The 16,433-nt window shown below is 40.6% G+C and overlaps 1 protein-coding gene across 12 annotated transcripts in view; it reads right to left on the reverse strand.

Annotated features, from left to right (window-relative positions):
- The window catches only part of ubr4 (ubiquitin protein ligase E3 component n-recognin 4), a 37,985-nt gene extending 22,816 nt beyond the window's left edge, over positions 1–15,169 (reverse strand). For 5 of the 12 annotated variants that reach the window (XM_076042346.1, XM_076042343.1, XM_076042350.1 and 2 more), the window contains exons 1-37: positions 14,745–15,168; positions 13,304–13,401; positions 13,097–13,200; positions 12,793–12,922; positions 12,521–12,666; positions 12,284–12,383; positions 11,957–12,098; positions 11,692–11,816; positions 11,047–11,171; positions 10,778–10,837; positions 10,462–10,652; positions 10,242–10,341; positions 9,852–9,989; positions 9,571–9,688; positions 8,954–8,995; positions 6,961–7,148; positions 6,676–6,832; positions 6,461–6,546; positions 6,189–6,358; positions 5,682–5,961; positions 5,423–5,555; positions 5,204–5,283; positions 4,987–5,115; positions 4,645–4,827; positions 4,407–4,529; positions 4,070–4,299; positions 3,647–3,765; positions 3,443–3,540; positions 3,060–3,217; positions 2,729–2,935; positions 2,433–2,534; positions 2,245–2,345; positions 1,645–2,032; positions 1,389–1,452; positions 1,114–1,305; positions 860–930; positions 502–694 (exon numbers count right to left, since the gene is read on the reverse strand). In XM_076042346.1, the coding sequence (XP_075898461.1) occupies positions 502–694; positions 860–930; positions 1,114–1,305; positions 1,389–1,452; positions 1,645–2,032; positions 2,245–2,345; positions 2,433–2,534; positions 2,729–2,935; positions 3,060–3,217; positions 3,443–3,540; positions 3,647–3,765; positions 4,070–4,299; positions 4,407–4,529; positions 4,645–4,827; positions 4,987–5,115; positions 5,204–5,283; positions 5,423–5,555; positions 5,682–5,961; positions 6,189–6,358; positions 6,461–6,546; positions 6,676–6,832; positions 6,961–7,148; positions 8,954–8,995; positions 9,571–9,688; positions 9,852–9,989; positions 10,242–10,341; positions 10,462–10,652; positions 10,778–10,837; positions 11,047–11,171; positions 11,692–11,816; positions 11,957–12,098; positions 12,284–12,383; positions 12,521–12,666; positions 12,793–12,922; positions 13,097–13,200; positions 13,304–13,401; positions 14,745–14,869 (5,196 nt within the window). In that variant the 5' untranslated portion in view covers positions 14,870–15,168. Of the gene's footprint in view, positions 1–501; positions 695–859; positions 931–1,113; positions 1,306–1,388; positions 1,453–1,644; positions 2,033–2,244; positions 2,346–2,432; positions 2,535–2,728; positions 2,936–3,059; positions 3,218–3,442; positions 3,541–3,646; positions 3,766–4,069; positions 4,300–4,406; positions 4,530–4,644; positions 4,828–4,986; positions 5,116–5,203; positions 5,284–5,422; positions 5,556–5,681; positions 5,962–6,188; positions 6,359–6,460; positions 6,547–6,675; positions 6,833–6,960; positions 7,149–8,953; positions 8,996–9,570; positions 9,689–9,851; positions 9,990–10,241; positions 10,342–10,461; positions 10,653–10,777; positions 10,838–11,046; positions 11,172–11,691; positions 11,817–11,956; positions 12,099–12,283; positions 12,384–12,520; positions 12,667–12,792; positions 12,923–13,096; positions 13,201–13,303; positions 13,402–14,744 lie in introns of all 12 variants that reach the window. The other 7 variants (XM_076042347.1, XM_076042344.1, XM_076042340.1 and 4 more) reach the window with 6 other exon arrangements.
- Positions 15,170–16,433: the final 1,264 nt, after the last annotated feature.

Consider the following 16,433-nt stretch of genomic DNA (forward strand, 5'->3'; position numbering starts at 1 on the left):
TTTGCATGAATATTTAACGAGATATGGCAATGTGAAAAACAAAGTGTTTAGCTTTGTAATTTAATGTATACTGCTTTGACTTTTCAGCTAACAGAGGCTGTGGTGACAAAGGCTGAATATTGAATGATTTTAAAAGATATACAGTCATGATTAACAGAATATCACATAAACAGTAATACTTTGATACTTGTTGTAAGGCTCTCTAATGTAAATTAACAATCTAATATATATATTTATATGAAAGAAAAAAACATCTAAAGAGAAAAAACTAAACATCTTAACTAAAACTAGAGACAAAATGCATTTGATGGCTTGTTTTGTCGTCACATGCACTTGATAAATTCATCACATTACTTTAACTAGGAAAGCTGGCCTCTTCAGCTGCACATAGAAAACATCTTCCCTCATTCTCTGGCCACACATGTGGGCTAGCTATAATCCTGACCAAATGAAATGACGGGATGGAGGTCAATGGGTGAATGACTTGCAAGCCAAAGTTACCGCTGTCGTTCTCTTCCCATGATGACCTGAGGTATTCGGTCTCACCTGGCAGCTGCCATCCTCTTTGGCACCGCAGTCACAGAAGAAAGAGCCATATTTGGCATAGGAGATCTCATGGTCTTTGTGACAGACCTTGGCGCACACTGTACATACACCTACCCCATCTACCATCTTACAGGTGTGACAGTGGTACCTGGAGAGTGAAGGGGACACTATTTTTGTCAGTGTTCAAGAAATGTGTGAATCTAAAAACAATCTCTAAGATTATAATGAAATGGTCTATTTTTAGTTGTCCAGATTATGACTCGCTACTTTGTTACATGTTTCTAGTTTTTATCGCCATGGAATTTGAACTTACCAATGCTGGTTCATGAATTCCTTTTGAGTAATGGTGAAGGTGCAGAGTTTGTTGCAAAGAGAATCTTCATCCTATGGAACAACAAAAAGTTAATTGTGACTTGATTTTAACTTTGGTTTCAGTGAGTCACATAGACAGCTATTTCTGAACTGTGTGCTTAATATCTTATTGTTAATGTAGAGTTTAAGAGCTCTTGTATGAGACTGGCCACACATAGGTCATCTCTAGGGAGGAACTGAGGGGTGAGCTCTCACTGAATCTTCTGCCTGGGAATCGTCCTCTTCTACGGCCAGCTCTTCCACCCAGTCCGAGTCCACCTCCATGGCCTTCTCTTCACCCTCCATCAGAATGGCTGAGGAGCCTTGCCCATTGCTTTGTCTCAAGGCATTCATCACGTCGGCCAAGTAGGATATGATGTGGCATGAGCACTCAAGCATGCTGGCATGCTGAAATGGAAAGGGAATAAAAGTTTAACTTAACCACTTTAATCAATGGTTAGAGATGCACAAGCTGGGCCACACAGACTTACCTTTCCTTGAGAAAGGTTTATGCTCACTTTCTCCACCACGTTTTTCTGTGTCAAATATTTCTTACTGCAGAAACAAAGTTTGACAAATGATTAACACATGGTAAAACCTCTAGAACGTATTCTAACATGGTGAGCGGTTTGTTTCTGGTTTAAAAAATTATAATCCCAAGCATCTGGGCAAGGCAAAAAAAAAAAAAAAAAGTTCCACGCACAAATTCGGCAAGAAACGTGCATGCCTGTGAAACGGATTTCCTACCATCTTGTGAGCCAGTCAATAGCTGCCCTGTGAAGCTGCAGGTGGCCAGCTCCTTGTCCAGCGCTGGCGAGCGTGGCCATGATGACCATCAACTCGGGAAAACCCGTTCCGTCGCCATTCGCCAGCATGTCCGTCGCCATAGGGATGAGCGTGTTGAGGAGGACCGTGCACACGCCCTCGCCCACCTGGCTGTTGTCACGCACAATGTGAGTGGTGAGCAGCTGCAGAAGCTGCCGGTTCTCTTGCACCACTTCAAACTGCTCCGAGTCCTTTGGCGGAGCGGCTGTCATGCGAGTCAGCCAGGACTGCAGACGAGAGGGCTCCACACAAGCCAGCTGGGCCAAGGAGCCACACAGGCACAGCAGGCTGGGGTTTGGGCTCTTTTCAGCTGCGTATACAGAAAGCATTATTGTGAGGTTGAGGCCAAGTTGAGCTGACACTTCCTTATACTGTTTTCTTGCTTGATAAAGAATATCAATGCTGCGTTTGTAAACAGAACATCAATAAAATGTAACGCGTTCAGATGCCATAAGGATAAAACAATACATTTTAAGCAGGTTTTGATCTTTTTCAGTGTAAACGACATGATATACAACTTACTCAGCTGGAAAAGCTTTGTGAAGAATTTTAGCACTCTGTTGCAGAACTTTGCAGACAGATTTTCATTGGCTGTTGCCATCATAATCTGGACAAGCTCTCCGCTGGGAAAAACAGAGCACAAAGGTAAGTAAATGTGTCTTTTTGGGTGCATATATTAACAACAATAATTTAATCAGATCAATAGATACCCAAAGGAAAGAAACTCCTCCATTGCCTTGCGGACTTGGCTGTTCTCAAGTTGCTTTTCAAGGTACTGAAGACATTCCTCGAGCACAGATTCATCCAACCCACTATGAAAAGATTTAACAAAAAATAATAATAATCAAGAGTTGACCGTAAGACAAACGTGTCAGTCAAAATCTGGAAATCTGGGAAGGGATGCATTGAGTGGCTCTCCTGCATCCAAACTTTAAACCCACTTTCAAATGAGTCAAGTGAGTACTTTGATACGATATGAGCATTTGATTCATCATACATGGCTGACCTGTTGGGATCTGAGTGATTGGCAATGATGTTATAACAGCCTGTGACCAGTCGCTCATAGACGCGGGCGAGGAAGGCATCAGACTCTGAAGGGCCAAGGATTCTCTCGAGGGACGTGATGCTGATCTCAGCCACGCTCTCGGTGCTGCTCTCCAGGAGGAGAGGCAACAGGGTGCGCACAACCTGGGAAGGATTCAGCTCCTCTGTGCTAAAGAGACAAGCATTGTTGGTTTAGGAATAGCGGCTTATTTAGACCTCATTTCATACATTTATTCAACACTATTGGTTCTATTCTGAACAATCTTGAAAAAAATGGTAAAATGAGCACTCACACAATGAGATCACCCGAGAGACGAACCAAAGAGAGCAGGATGTGTTTCAGAGAAGAGGCCAGAGGCAGAGACTGACAACTCAATGTCCCAAGGTGAGCAGCTTGGATGGCACTGATGTAGCTCTCCGATGGAATAGTGTCATTGGCAAATGCATTTCGCTAAGTGAGGAAAAACAAGCACATAAGGGTTTTAATTTAGAAGTTCAAAGTCAGAGAAATATTGGTAAGACATTTAAAAAATAAATTTTACTTTTGAAAAAAGTAGGAAAGACTATAGTTTAGGATTGAAGTTAGGAGTTAGGATTAAGGACTACCTGCACCCCTTAACGTAATGCATTCTAATTGGACAAACTCAACCTGGACATAACCAACTTAAGAACATACCCATGATCCAATATTGGGAAATTCATTGGTGTGAATGCTGTTCCAAGTGTCACAAATCGTTTGTATAGCCGTTGGCAAGTTCTGCATGATGCTATGGCCTGCGCAATTGAAAAACAATTACATTAAAGAGGAAGTGTAAGCAAAAAAGTGTGCAAAGGGAATCCATTATTGAAAAAAACACAAGAAAAACCCTGCATAACGAACCCAGTAAATTGGCTTTGCAGCGTGTGGAGCCGATGGACAGCACTGCAGCATAACCTTGCAGCTTAGCATCTGTGAGCTTGTTCTCTCCTTCTTCTGGGATGTTCATTAGAAGGTACGACCTAGTGATGAAAAGCGTTTCATATATTTGATTAATTTTTTTTTTTTTTTTTAACTAGCTAACAAAATATCAGAACAAACTTGACCGTGCAAAATATAGCAGTATTTCTTGGAATAATAAAGTTGGTTTATATTTTGTTAACGATGCTCAAGGATGGGAAAGGGGAAAAAGATATGCATCATATTTGTATTTGTACACATAACAGTGTAGCTGTTTAAAACCATCTTCTCATTTATCAATTAAGTTACAAAGTCAACAGAAGTGCCAGTCATGCAGGTGCAGGGCTGAGGAAATACAGTGCTGACCTTGTAAATGCTGTGTAAACATCAGTGAGCTGCAGCGTGGCAGGCAGCAGGTTCTTTGTGATCTCAGATGACTTGTGTGCGTCCGTCTCAATGGCAACCTTGGACAAATGCTCATCCAGGGAAACCTGAACCTTGGAGATGACGGCGTCCAGGGTGTAAATGGCTTGCAAAGACGGTAACTGATGAAGTGGAGCGATCACATTTGGATCGACACTGGAAAAGGTCGAAATCTGCAAAAAAAAAAAAAAAAGACGTCAAGAAGTCAGGGTTACACTAAAATTATTTTTGTATGGTCATGGATGAGCAGGGTAACAATGACAGGGTTTTGAAATGCTACCTGTCTGGCGATGTACTCTTCTGCCAACTCTATATCATATTTCACAGTGCTGCACTTTGCAGCAGTCATTTCAACCAGAGCGGCCGCCTGGTCAGCTTTCAATCCCTGCTTCACCAAGTGCTCCTATCATGATATGGACAAATTAATCAAAGTTATTTGATTGAAATACATGAGTACTTGTTACTTTATATGGCTTTTTGTAACACATTTATATGTGTACTTTTTAGACTTTACAGACCTTGATCCAGTTCACATAGGTAGATACCCGGAGACGTGAGGACCACCGCAGTGTGTGCAGTATATCACTCTCACTGGGATCGCTGAAGCCACTCTTTAGCTGTTCCATGTAGGCTTTTGAGGGTGGTAAAATTCCCAGAATCCTCCACAGTATCAAGAAGTAGTACTGGAGGGAGCACGCCTCCTGCGAGAGTGAGAAACAAACACGCATCGTTACCCACTCAGGGTCCAAGCTGAAGTCAATGGCTGTTTAGTCGTTAATAATTAAATCTGAACAGCTTTAAGACAAAAAAGATACCTCTAAACATTCAGATCTGAAATTAAACATGTTATTTGTTCTCACCATAGGAGAGATGGGCTTGTTTTCTTGTCTTCTAGCAATGTCGAACTCAGAGCCTGCCGCCAGGAGCGAGATGAGCCATGCGTAGAGATCATCATATTTGACCGATCCATTGAGAAGTTTAGGAAAGACCTGCCCAGGAGAAGGTTGTTAAAGTATAATGAAGCTCTGGGTTGGAAATAATATTAAAACACATGTATGCTGAAACTAAAGTAATTACTTTGCTGTCCAGCCTGCTGATATCATCTTCAGAAGCTTCCGGGGACAAAAGACAGTAAAATTTGGGCTGGACAGTTGAATCTAGGGATAAAAGACAAGAGAAATAGTGAGACTCAGGAACCAAATTGATGTGAAAGTTACTACGATTCAATGCAAATCCTTGTCGGCAAAACATACTTGTTACTTTTGACATGGTCACTGCTTTGACCACTGTTCTTACCTGATGAACAGTGTTTAGCCCAGTTCTCCTCCACCTCCTTGAAGCCATAGTGAAGTGGGAGACCACCGCGTTTGCCGCCGTCCTGAACAGACCCAGGCTCAGAGCATGGTGGAGTGAGGAGGTTATACTGCACCTAAGAAGACATTGCACAGAGAAGATACGCATTTTGTAATTAAAGTCGATTATGATTTTATGGAAAAAAAACAACAAAAAAAACATTCAATTAAATTAAAATGACAGTTTAAAAATAGCTATTAACCTGCTCAAAAAGGTACAAGGGAGGTCTGGAATAGTGACGCAGCAGGTAGTCAAACACCAGACAAAGGCGGGCCAAGTTTAGAGGAACAGCCTTGAGCTGGGAGTCTCTGCTCTGTGCCACCTCGGTGATGGCCTGCGTGACCTGGGTCAGGACTGACCGTCGGCCACGCTCGGACAGATTGTGAAAGAGGAGCAACAGGAGCTGGAGGTGTTCCACGTTAAGGTCGTCTTCTCCGTGAACAGAGCTCTGGATGGTGTTTTGCTTTAGAGTTCCCAAAAATCTGTAAGGAAAAAAAAAAAAATTTGAAAAATAAAGCATTCATTGGAGAAGAAAAAAGCCAAAATCATAGCATGCAAAATTAAGAAAATATTAATTTTAGCAATTTATGTTTGCCGTATTTCTCCAAATACTATATAGAATAATGCTTTGACTGGGCGGTAATTACAATAGGATCCACTTGTCAACACTGGTTAATGTTAAAAGTCAGTTTGATTGAGAGTGAAATACCTTTCCCAGACTTTCATACACTCTGGCACATCTGGTTCTCCTTGCACGGTGGCTTTGTGCTGCCAAATGAGGAGAAGCCTGGAGAGCACCGAGAGTGACTGAGGATGAATATACAAGGGCCAAGGACCCTCTGAAAAGGGAGCAACACCCAACTGTTGAAGAAGTGTATTCTGGAAAAACAAAGGTAATTATAGGTAAATATAACAATTCAGAAATAAGAGGGCCATCACAAAAAAACAACTGATTTTTGGAGATACTTTTCCGTCTCTTACCTGCAGGGCGGGGGAGGGAAGATCTGAAGTTACCAGAGTGTGATTGAAATGGTACAGAGCTAAAGAAAACACCTCATCGGAGGAGCCTGTCAAAGACAGAAACCATCAAAAATGATATACTGATACATTTGCTTGATGAGTGGGGGACCTAACAAAAACAAAGACATAAAAACATCAGACACTTTGCATTATAGCCATTTGTTTGTTAAGCGCACCTTTGACATCCTTGTCCACATCTTTGATGATGCTGGCAAGCGTCGCCATGTGCTGCTCTGTGAGAGACACGCTCAAGTAGTTGCGGATGAAGTTGTTCCTCGACTTCAGCATTGAGGTGGTGACAAAGTTGAGAATGCTGGAGGCTAAGCTGAGAAACTGTGGGAGGGAACAAGTGAGCATGCAGAAAACCTGTTTTAGCAGACAGACAAACTGCTCAGTTAGCATAAAAACAAAATGACTGATTAAACTGAACCAGTGACTGGGAAATGAGCGTCAGTCCTCACGAGTTCTGGGTCTTTGCGGCCAGCTAAAATGTTGCCGTTCTCGCTTGGATTCTGCTTGCTGGGGCTTTTCAGTCTGGGAGAGGTCTCCAGTGGCGGGGGCGGTGGCGGTGGAGGGGGAGCAACTTTGTCTTTGGTGGGTGAGATTGTCTCTTCAAACCAAAGACCCAAGATGGGTTCGCTGTCATCGTCTAGAGGGGGAACAAAAGGGAAACTCATTCATAGGAGTCCTTTTGATTGTTGCATTGACACACAGAGGGACTCACTACATATTTGTGATGTGGTTGTGCCATTTTCAAACAGGTGCATCACTACAACACTGTGGACACGAGCAAAATGCTGGTCTGATTCACTTTTTTAACATGTCGTAACCTTCAGTGGGTGACTATCCGCTTAAAGACAACTATAGAATTTCACTGCAGACAGCATTACTGTCAATATTAATATCTGCATGAAAGATGCAAGACCTTTTATTATTCCAAACAGCCAAGCGTTAAATTAAGTGAACAACATGAAAAAGACACATGAGTGGTTAACATTGTAACACCTGATACATGGTCACAGCCCAGTGACACCAGCCTACTATCTAATTAAATAACAACACACAGCTGGTGGCTATTTACATTTTTCATCAAACTCATCCTGGGGTTCATGTCTGGTGTAAATGATGGCATTTTATTGGCCACTGCAAGGCACATTAAAAGTCAGATATGAGATGCAAAACTATCATCTGACAGACAAACAGCCATCTGCTGAGAAAATATCATCCATGGTGGAGTCAAGAATGTATCAATTAGTGTTAGTGGAGCCACAATAACAGAAGGACAACTTCTTTACTTTAATTTCTATGTTTCAAAGCTTTTGCTTTTCAATTGTAAAGTAAAGCTCCTGCTGTCAAAAAACAAATCACTCCGCTGCCAACCTGATCCAACTCAGATAAGATGATCAGGCAAATGTTTGCTGATCTAACCAAAAACTCTAGTCAATTCTGTGTTCTTCCACCAAGCCAACTCCCAAAGCTTTGTGCTGTAACATTATCCAGAACAATGCACCGCTTGCAACAAAATTACAAAGCAAAACTCAATGGGGAGGTCAGTTTCAACAGGGCCAATGCTTTGACTTTACCCTCCTGGATGGCAACCATTTGAACTCTCACACATGCGCTTGTAGGAAGTGATTAGGAGAGCTACTCTACTGCTTCATTGGCAAGTCATGACTTAATTCGGCAATATTTGGTAAAATATAAAAATCGCACCAAAATAAATCACTGGATTGATTTGAACAGGAAATTTGTGATGATTGCTCAATAATATCCATTTTAGTTGATATTCACAACTGCATGCAACATACAAAACGTCATAACTTATTCAGTGACAGCAAGACGTAGCAAGGTGTGATTGAGTTTCTAATTTTTGAGGACAATTTGAAAGTCCAATGTTCAAAAATAATACCACTGTTATGGCCTCGGGTGGAGATTACTGATGGAATGCAAGTCATGTGTTTTAAGTAATCCAAAAATCTTTTCACGTTTGTACTGAGACGCAGTTGACAAACTTGGATTTAATATCACAATATTGTGAAAAGCTTGCCTCAGTAATCACCTGTAATTTAGTTAACCATTAATAAACCAATCAATGCAAAGATGCAAGTTCTAAACTGAGGTTTTAACTGCTGTAAAAAATAATTGAAAAATAAAAAGATGTCACATTTATCATACAAATATCAACACCAGTGGTATTATCATTTGAATCACATGAAACCACAGATGAAGCTCTTGAACGAAACATTAACATTTTTAACAAACGTCAATTTGCATAAACGGCAACCAGCATGCCGGTTTGCCCAAGTGTCTACATCTGTGGCTGTGTCATTTTCTAGGCTATTGGGGCAGCACAGCTCAGAGCCTAAATTGTGAGACAAACAATGACAAAAAAATGAATCTGGGACAGTGACGTGGAAACCAAAGTCTTTGACCTGAGGACAGAAAACTGCTGACCTGAGACACAAGCTGCACTTGTCTTCTCCTGTCTTCTCTCTGCTGAGATAGTAGAAACTGTCAACTACACTGTCATCATGTAGGTGAAGGGACAAAATTGAAATTATAACACTGTGTTCATGTGTTTATTGTTCTCACTTCTGACATAAGCTGACTGGCTGATCTTCCAACATCTAGCCTGATTAAAAGCTTTAATTTGACAAGTTTACATGTTCATACAGAGACACTGCACAGCTTTAAGTCGTGTGGAACAATCTGAGAGATGTTTTGATGGTCTTACAAGAACAGCTAATTAATAAATAAAAAACAGGGAATAGAAAGAATGAACAGGAACAGGATGGCTCCTTTTATTATGATTTAGAAAGTGCATTCAATATTCTACAAAGTTTAACTGCTATTGAATCTGTACTTTTTTTTATTAAAATATTGTATTTAAAATTACTTTTAATTTGTATGTATAAAATTCTTTCTTTGGACTTTCCTGTTACAAATGCTCTCCAAAACATGTACTTTCTTTATCTACTTGGAGCGGGGAAATTGTTGAGTCTACAATGTGAATTCTTAAAGATGCAATTGAATTCTAGGCTGATGCAATTGCATGAAGCCAATCCAAATACCTTGGCTGCTATCCTCCTCTGTACTGCTGAAGTCATCCTCATAGTAAGTGTTTGAATCGGTGGAAGCGCTGGCATCACTGCTGACTGAGCCCTTCCTCTGACGTTGCAGCACACAGGCCTGGTGAAGGAAGGCAGAAATCAATGACCAAACTATTTATGATTAGGTATTTGTCGGAGGGCATGTCATGTAAAAAAAATTGAAGCTTTGGAGAAAAACAAACTGATTAACAGCAATTCACTTGCAATTATGATTATTTCAGTGGCCTAAACACAAACAGCACCTTTTTGTAAGACGTGGAAAGAAGGGTGAACAGTAGATTTGTCAGCGGGACGGAGTCAATGAGCCGTTGGACCCTCTGAATTGAAGTACTCTGTGCCATGATGTTGAGTTCAGCTGGAGGACCATCACTCGCCCAACCCTGCAGATGGCCAGGAAGAAAAAAAAAAAGAGTTAAAAACAAAACAAAAAAACACACATTTGTGGGGAAGAATTACAGAAAAAGGCAATGTTGACAACCTAAATAAGAAGACTTACAAGACACAAACAAATGAAAGCTTATATGTCTTTCAATATTGTCAACTATGGATAACCACATACAGTGTTTGATATGTGGCACTGTGCACAGTTTCAAGTCTAAGACTGTTCACTGCTGAAAAGCTGTATTATTCACCCTGTGCAGAGCTTCCACTTGCAGATCCTGGAAAAGCGAAGTCAGCAGTTTGATGGCGTGGTTGGCCAGGATAACAGACAAAACTCCAAACCCTTGATGTCTTGAAAAGATAAAAAAGTGTCAAGTGTCACTGACAGAAGGTTCCTCTTGTTGTAATTTCATGGCATCCATTAATACTAAACCATATTTACAAAAACTTTTATTTTCATGTCAGACACACCCTTTGCCAGGGCCAAGTTTTGGCGATCCTGCGCCATCCTTGGTGCGTGCAGCAATATCCCGGACACGTAGGGCAGCAAGAGGATCTTTCTCTTTCCCTTTGTCTGCCAGTGCTGTGGGGCTCAGGTTGAGAATCAGGTACAGGCTGTTCAGAAGACACCAGGCTCCGAGCAACTGGAAGTTCTGGTAATGCTGAAAAATTAAGCATTAGAAAAGAATCTTTTATCCCACTTTTTAACTCTGAAAATTGACAGTTTTTAATCAAGCTACAGCACAAGCAGCCCATTTCTTTATTTACTAATCCATAAAGCACTTACTTCCCCTCCAGCTCTGCGTGAGTTGCTGATGGCTTGTCCAATCATTTCATAGATCTCCAGCTGCAACAAACAGGAATCAATTTTTAGCCCCGACTCTTCCCTGCTCACATGACACCAATTTAACGCAATCTAGATGCTGCACAGGAAGCACTGCCCGCGTACACTATGACACAGTAATATATATACTTTTTTTCCTACAAATTATAATTAGTTTGATATCGCTGTACTATAAAATCTACAAAAAATGCTGCATATTAAATTGTACTTACACATTTCTGGACAATTGTGGCTGCGTCATTTTCATAGTCCTCCTCTTTAGTCCCAGTGGATGCAGAGCGAAGTTGTAAGCCGCTTCCCACCTGGAGAATGGCCATGCAAGTGGCCACACTGACACCTGAACAGGGAAAAGATTTATGTAATTCTTCTTTGAACATTTTTGCCTTCATACTAACATAGACGCAAACAAGCACAGAGTGAAAATGAAAATTGTTTACTTCCGACATCTCAAACCCAAAATCAGAGGATTTGATCAATGTACATTTAAAGCGTACTGGACCCAGGTTGTGTTCTCTCAGAGGCCTGTTGCTGAAGTCTCAAGAATCATATAAACACAAACCTTAACAGACTGACTCCAGTGTCTGCACAGAACATAAAGGACTAGCCAGTTCAACTTCCTTCTGAACTTACTGAGTAAACAATTATGGCCAATGACTGTATCAGACAGAAAATGTATGCACACAAATATGATTGTAATGAAGCATGGAGCATGGCTTACTTGGGTGAAAAGACAGTGAAAAGCAACCTTGCCCATAGTAATAGTAACAGTCCAATTGCTTTGTGTTTGCTTGTAATATATTATAGCACTTGAAATGACTGGGTCAAGAATATTTTATGGCCAAAGCCTGATAACCTACCCGCATAGAGACAGCTCAAAGCCAGCACAGTCATATCGAGCAATCGTCCTGGCGTCAATGGCTCAAGTACTGGCAGGGAGAGCGTGTCCAGAGCCATGGTCACATCAATCACCAATGAATGAAATCTGGGAATAGGTTTAAAAATAAGGAGTCAACTTCTTCTAACTTAACATAATCCTCCCATTAAAATACATAACTTTGCATATAAATTTGCGATTACAGCATTAGAATAAAAAAGATTATGAAGTTAGAAATTATGAAGTACCCATTGCGAACAGCAGTGGCATCAGCCACTGTAGCAGGCATGATAAAGAAAGAATTGGCTGATACAGCATCCTGGAAACGGTTGATGTAGCGCAGGAAGTAGGGCAGGTTGAGGCACACTCGTAGCAACTTCTCAGACCCACCTAGAATTGTAAACATGAGCCAGGTTTAAATTACTCTGACATTTGGACACGATTAAAGTACACTTTTCCAGAAAAGCCCTGACAGCAATTAAATTAGAAACCATTGTGTTGAAGAAACCAGTGTGAAAAAAACTGGACATCTGTAAACTTGGCTGCTATCATACAAACAATTAATAAGTACTCACCAAGTTCCTGTAAGCTTGACACATTCTGAGAGACAAAGGCATTTTTCATTTTGGTCTGAATAGCTTGATCTGATGTGTGGTCATCGCAATCACTCTCGGCCTGGAATTTAGGAAGGTTTGCATTGAATTATGAACTGGTCGCATGGAAACACACGTGGCCACAATTTAGCACCGGTTAGTGATACAATCTGAGGGAAGAAGTGGGCAGATGGGGTGGGCGTGTTCTGGAAAACTTGCCTGCATGTGTGATGCTGTAGGGGAGGCCAAGATGGTGGTAAGGTCAGGGTTGAAAACCGAGGTCAGTTGGTTAAAGAAGTTCATTTGAACTTCTTTTTGCCGAAGCTCTGGGTTCACAGCACTGGGTAACTCCTTGTGATCCTCCACTGTCAAGTGGCATGGGTACTCAATTTTAGAATGCATAGCGCCAAAAAGTCGGCATACATTTATTAAACCAACAAAAATAAAATAAAATAAAATAAGTCCTTAATCAATAACAGCACCAGACTTACCATCTGAAAGGGTTTTGACAGTTTGAGGCAACTTGGCAGATTTCATCATAGCGGTAAAGGTAATGATCTCTGTGCGATCTAATCTGCTGCACCCAGTGCAAAGTCCTTTTATCAAAAGAATCAGGTGTTTCTGATGGAAAAAAAAAAAGTTATTTAAACAAGCATAAAAAACACAAGGCTCATAAGAGCAAGCAAACAGTCTGAAGTTGTGAATATAAAACAACTACAACACTGTACCCACAGTGTAGTGACAACAGATTTTATTGGATGTTAATACAACAAAATAACAAACGTGTCTTCATACCTGTGAGACTGCACATGCTTCGTCTGGGTTTTCCAAGCGCAGTAATGAGAATTCAATTAATACCTTGCATGCTGCTGCAACTGACAGCAGCTGATTTCTTGGTACTAAAAGACAAAGGTTCAAACAATTAGCAGGTTGGAGAAAACAAAACCTCGGATCATTTAAAAATGTTTGCGTGGAACAATAAGAAAAAAGACAGATACATACTCTGACCACACACTGTGGTGATGTAGTGTGCAGAGAGAGCCACAAATGACGAGTAGAAAGGCTCATACTGTTTGTCATGATGAAGGATGTCTGATTCACTGCAAGAAAAAGGTTAAATATTTCATTAAATTCTGGTAAATATATATTGACTGAGATTAAATAGTGAGATGGAACATGATAAAACAAAGAAATTTAGTTTGGCCACACTTAAAGTAATGATGAAACCAGACTATGAGACGAGTCCAGACCAGAGCTACCTAACATACATCAAAACTACATCAAGTTCAGTACTTACAAAAAGCAGTACACACATTATCAAAAAGTCTCATGGCATATCAGATGCCCCAGCATTCCTCTCAAGACAGAAAGCATTACTCCAGCTCTGGTTATGACTAATGAAGAAATCTCCTGACAGATACACCTGAATCTTTCACTTCTGAGCATAAGGATGCTTGTAGATAACACGAACTCAATGTCAACACAGTTATCACAATAATTTAAAAATGACACCAAGAGGCCTTCTAGCCTGATGCATTGGGTATTGGGTAAATACAGTGTGTTTCTGAACAAACGAAACTTAAAGTGATTGCATAGCTCCCACAACATCAAACCAAGAGGCACTATCCCATTTGATGACACTACCCCATTTGATGAGGCTCATGAAGTGACAATTCATATACGTTATAGCTTTACACAGTGACTGCATCACCCGAGGTCGTTAAATTGTTGTTGTTGTTGTTGTTGTTATTTATTTTAATGAAATCGTTGGGGCAACGGTGACTCATGAAATGTAATGGGGGTAAGGTTGTGAAGTCACCGCCTACTGTAGCAAACAGCTTTGGCGTAACAGCAGATTACCAAAACTGAATGGTTAACTTGTTGAAAAACGAATACCGTTTGTTGACATTTCCATAAAATAATTGATTACATTGGGCCTAAACTAAAGGGTAAGGAATCGAGTCAAATGACAGTACATCATGAATGTGGCTGAGCCATTTATCAATGTTGCGTTGCCCAGCTTGTAGGGAGGGCCCATTAGCTTGCTGTTGAATGTTTGTGTCAGCGAATAGCTAATGATGAAGCAGAATTTTTTAAAACGTTCGAAGGCAGCGTTAAATAACATTCTTACAGTGATTGTGCAATGTAACGATTGCCTTTTCGCAAGGTATGCACCTTGACATTAGATGGTATTGACACAGGCAGGTCAAAATCAAAATTTAAACTGATACTTAACCTTAGCATATTGCTAACATCAGCGCAGCATTGGATGCCAGCACAAGTAAAACCCAATTAGCTGCTAGCAGCTAATGTTAGCTTAGTGGATAGCGCTTCCCATCGAACTTCGCTAGTCAAGTTAGCCAGTGAGCTCAATTGTATTAGGTCAACACAACCAGTATTTGGGCATACAGACACACGCAACGGAGTGACACGAAACACATACCTGTTTATTATGGATCCGATTAGTAGAGGTAGCTCTTTCGTCTCAAAAGCGGTGTACGAAGCTGATAAAAGCGGTCGCACTGCCGCTGTCCATTCGTGTTCCCCATGTCCTCCGCTCGACGCCATCTTGAAGTCCCATGAAAAAACTACCTACTGGTAGCATAAACTGTAAAAGTCCAGCGCAGAGGCGCTCACAATCTGACAGCCCAAGGCTCAACAGTGTGCCTACCTATCTAGCATATGCGAGTTACATGTATTATCTGTAGATGTATAAAAATATTTGGGCGCACGGGGGCGAGCGAGTTCTTAACCTACGCTTCTTACAAACGCTAATTCGACTACAACATAAAACTACACTTCCTACAACCTCTAAATGTATTCATATCCGGGTAACGTTGTAGTTATTTGTCATGTGATTGACACGGAACATAATTGGGGGATGCCGAGAAGAAGCCGCGGAGTCATTCGTAATGTTTTGCCATCTCTGTGGGGCTATGTGTATATTATATCTAACGATTAAAACACCGGGATAGGCCGGTTCCAGGAAGGTGCAACGACGCTTGTGGTTTCCCTTTTACCGTTGTTTGTATAAATGTGTGCAGCCCCCTCCCCTGAAGTGTCAGGTTGTAAAATAAGATGTTCTGACGAGCTACTTTTAGCACGTTTCGTTAATGTCACAAAATGTGCAGTGGCATGTACATCGCTCCACAAAACAAACATAACCACCGGTAAAACAAGAATACAAAAAACAAAACCAAATCGTTAACTTCAGCTAAGCTTTAATGTGGTGTTCGGCGCTAAGATGTGTAAACTTTCATAGTCGTCGTTCTTTGTTTCCTACGGAGCCCCTAAAGGGACGTGTGTGTGGGGGGCGGGGGTGATTTTGTTTATTAAAAACCTGGGCACCTGGGTCAACTCTCATTCGGTTTGTTTAATTGTATGGACACAGCTGTCTGATATTTCTCTTGATTACAAACGTGAACATTTTATACTACCAAAATATTAATAGAAAAGTTAAAAATAAATAAATAATAATAATCCGAGGAAATAACAGAACTTTTCCGAAACCAAACAGCAATATTAAGATAATAGTAGGTAGGTTGACAAAAGTTCAAGAAATATGATTCTCTACACACAGTCTTCTTGTCTTGATCGATTTGTGGTTTGAACTGTTTTTAGACTTGCCCGATGTTTTGCTCAAAATGTAGTAATTACGCTGTAATTAAGAGGAAATTGATTGCATATATGCTGACTTGTTGACTCAATCACCATTCAACAAATAGTAAATGTTGACTATCTCCGACATTGCCACAAATTAATCAAGTGTGTCAATATTTATCTAACACTTTACACAAGTTATTCCAAAGGACGGCTGCTGAAGGTTAGAAAACAATACATCTCTGACTGATATGTAATTACGTGCGGACGGTTGTCAGCAGTTTTCGGCGTGTGCCATCAAACCCTCAAACGTAATGACGCAATAAGGAGTGAGAGAATGATATGGCATTTTGCTAAAGGCAAAATTCAGTCTGTTTCTTGTTTTCTTGCAGAACAATAAACGTTTGAAAAAATACACTTCATATCAATGTTCTCGTATCTATTGTCATTATTATTAAAAAAAAAAAAAATCAAAAAATCAAAAAATCATTGACATATATATATGTCAATGATGTCAACGTATGACAATAAA

This window comes from Nelusetta ayraudi, unplaced genomic scaffold, assembly GCF_046127955.1.
Source record: "Nelusetta ayraudi isolate G7.1 ecotype Tasmania unplaced genomic scaffold, CSIRO-AGI_Nayr_v1 ptg000070l, whole genome shotgun sequence".
Taxonomy (NCBI): Eukaryota; Metazoa; Chordata; class Actinopteri; order Tetraodontiformes; family Monacanthidae; genus Nelusetta; species Nelusetta ayraudi.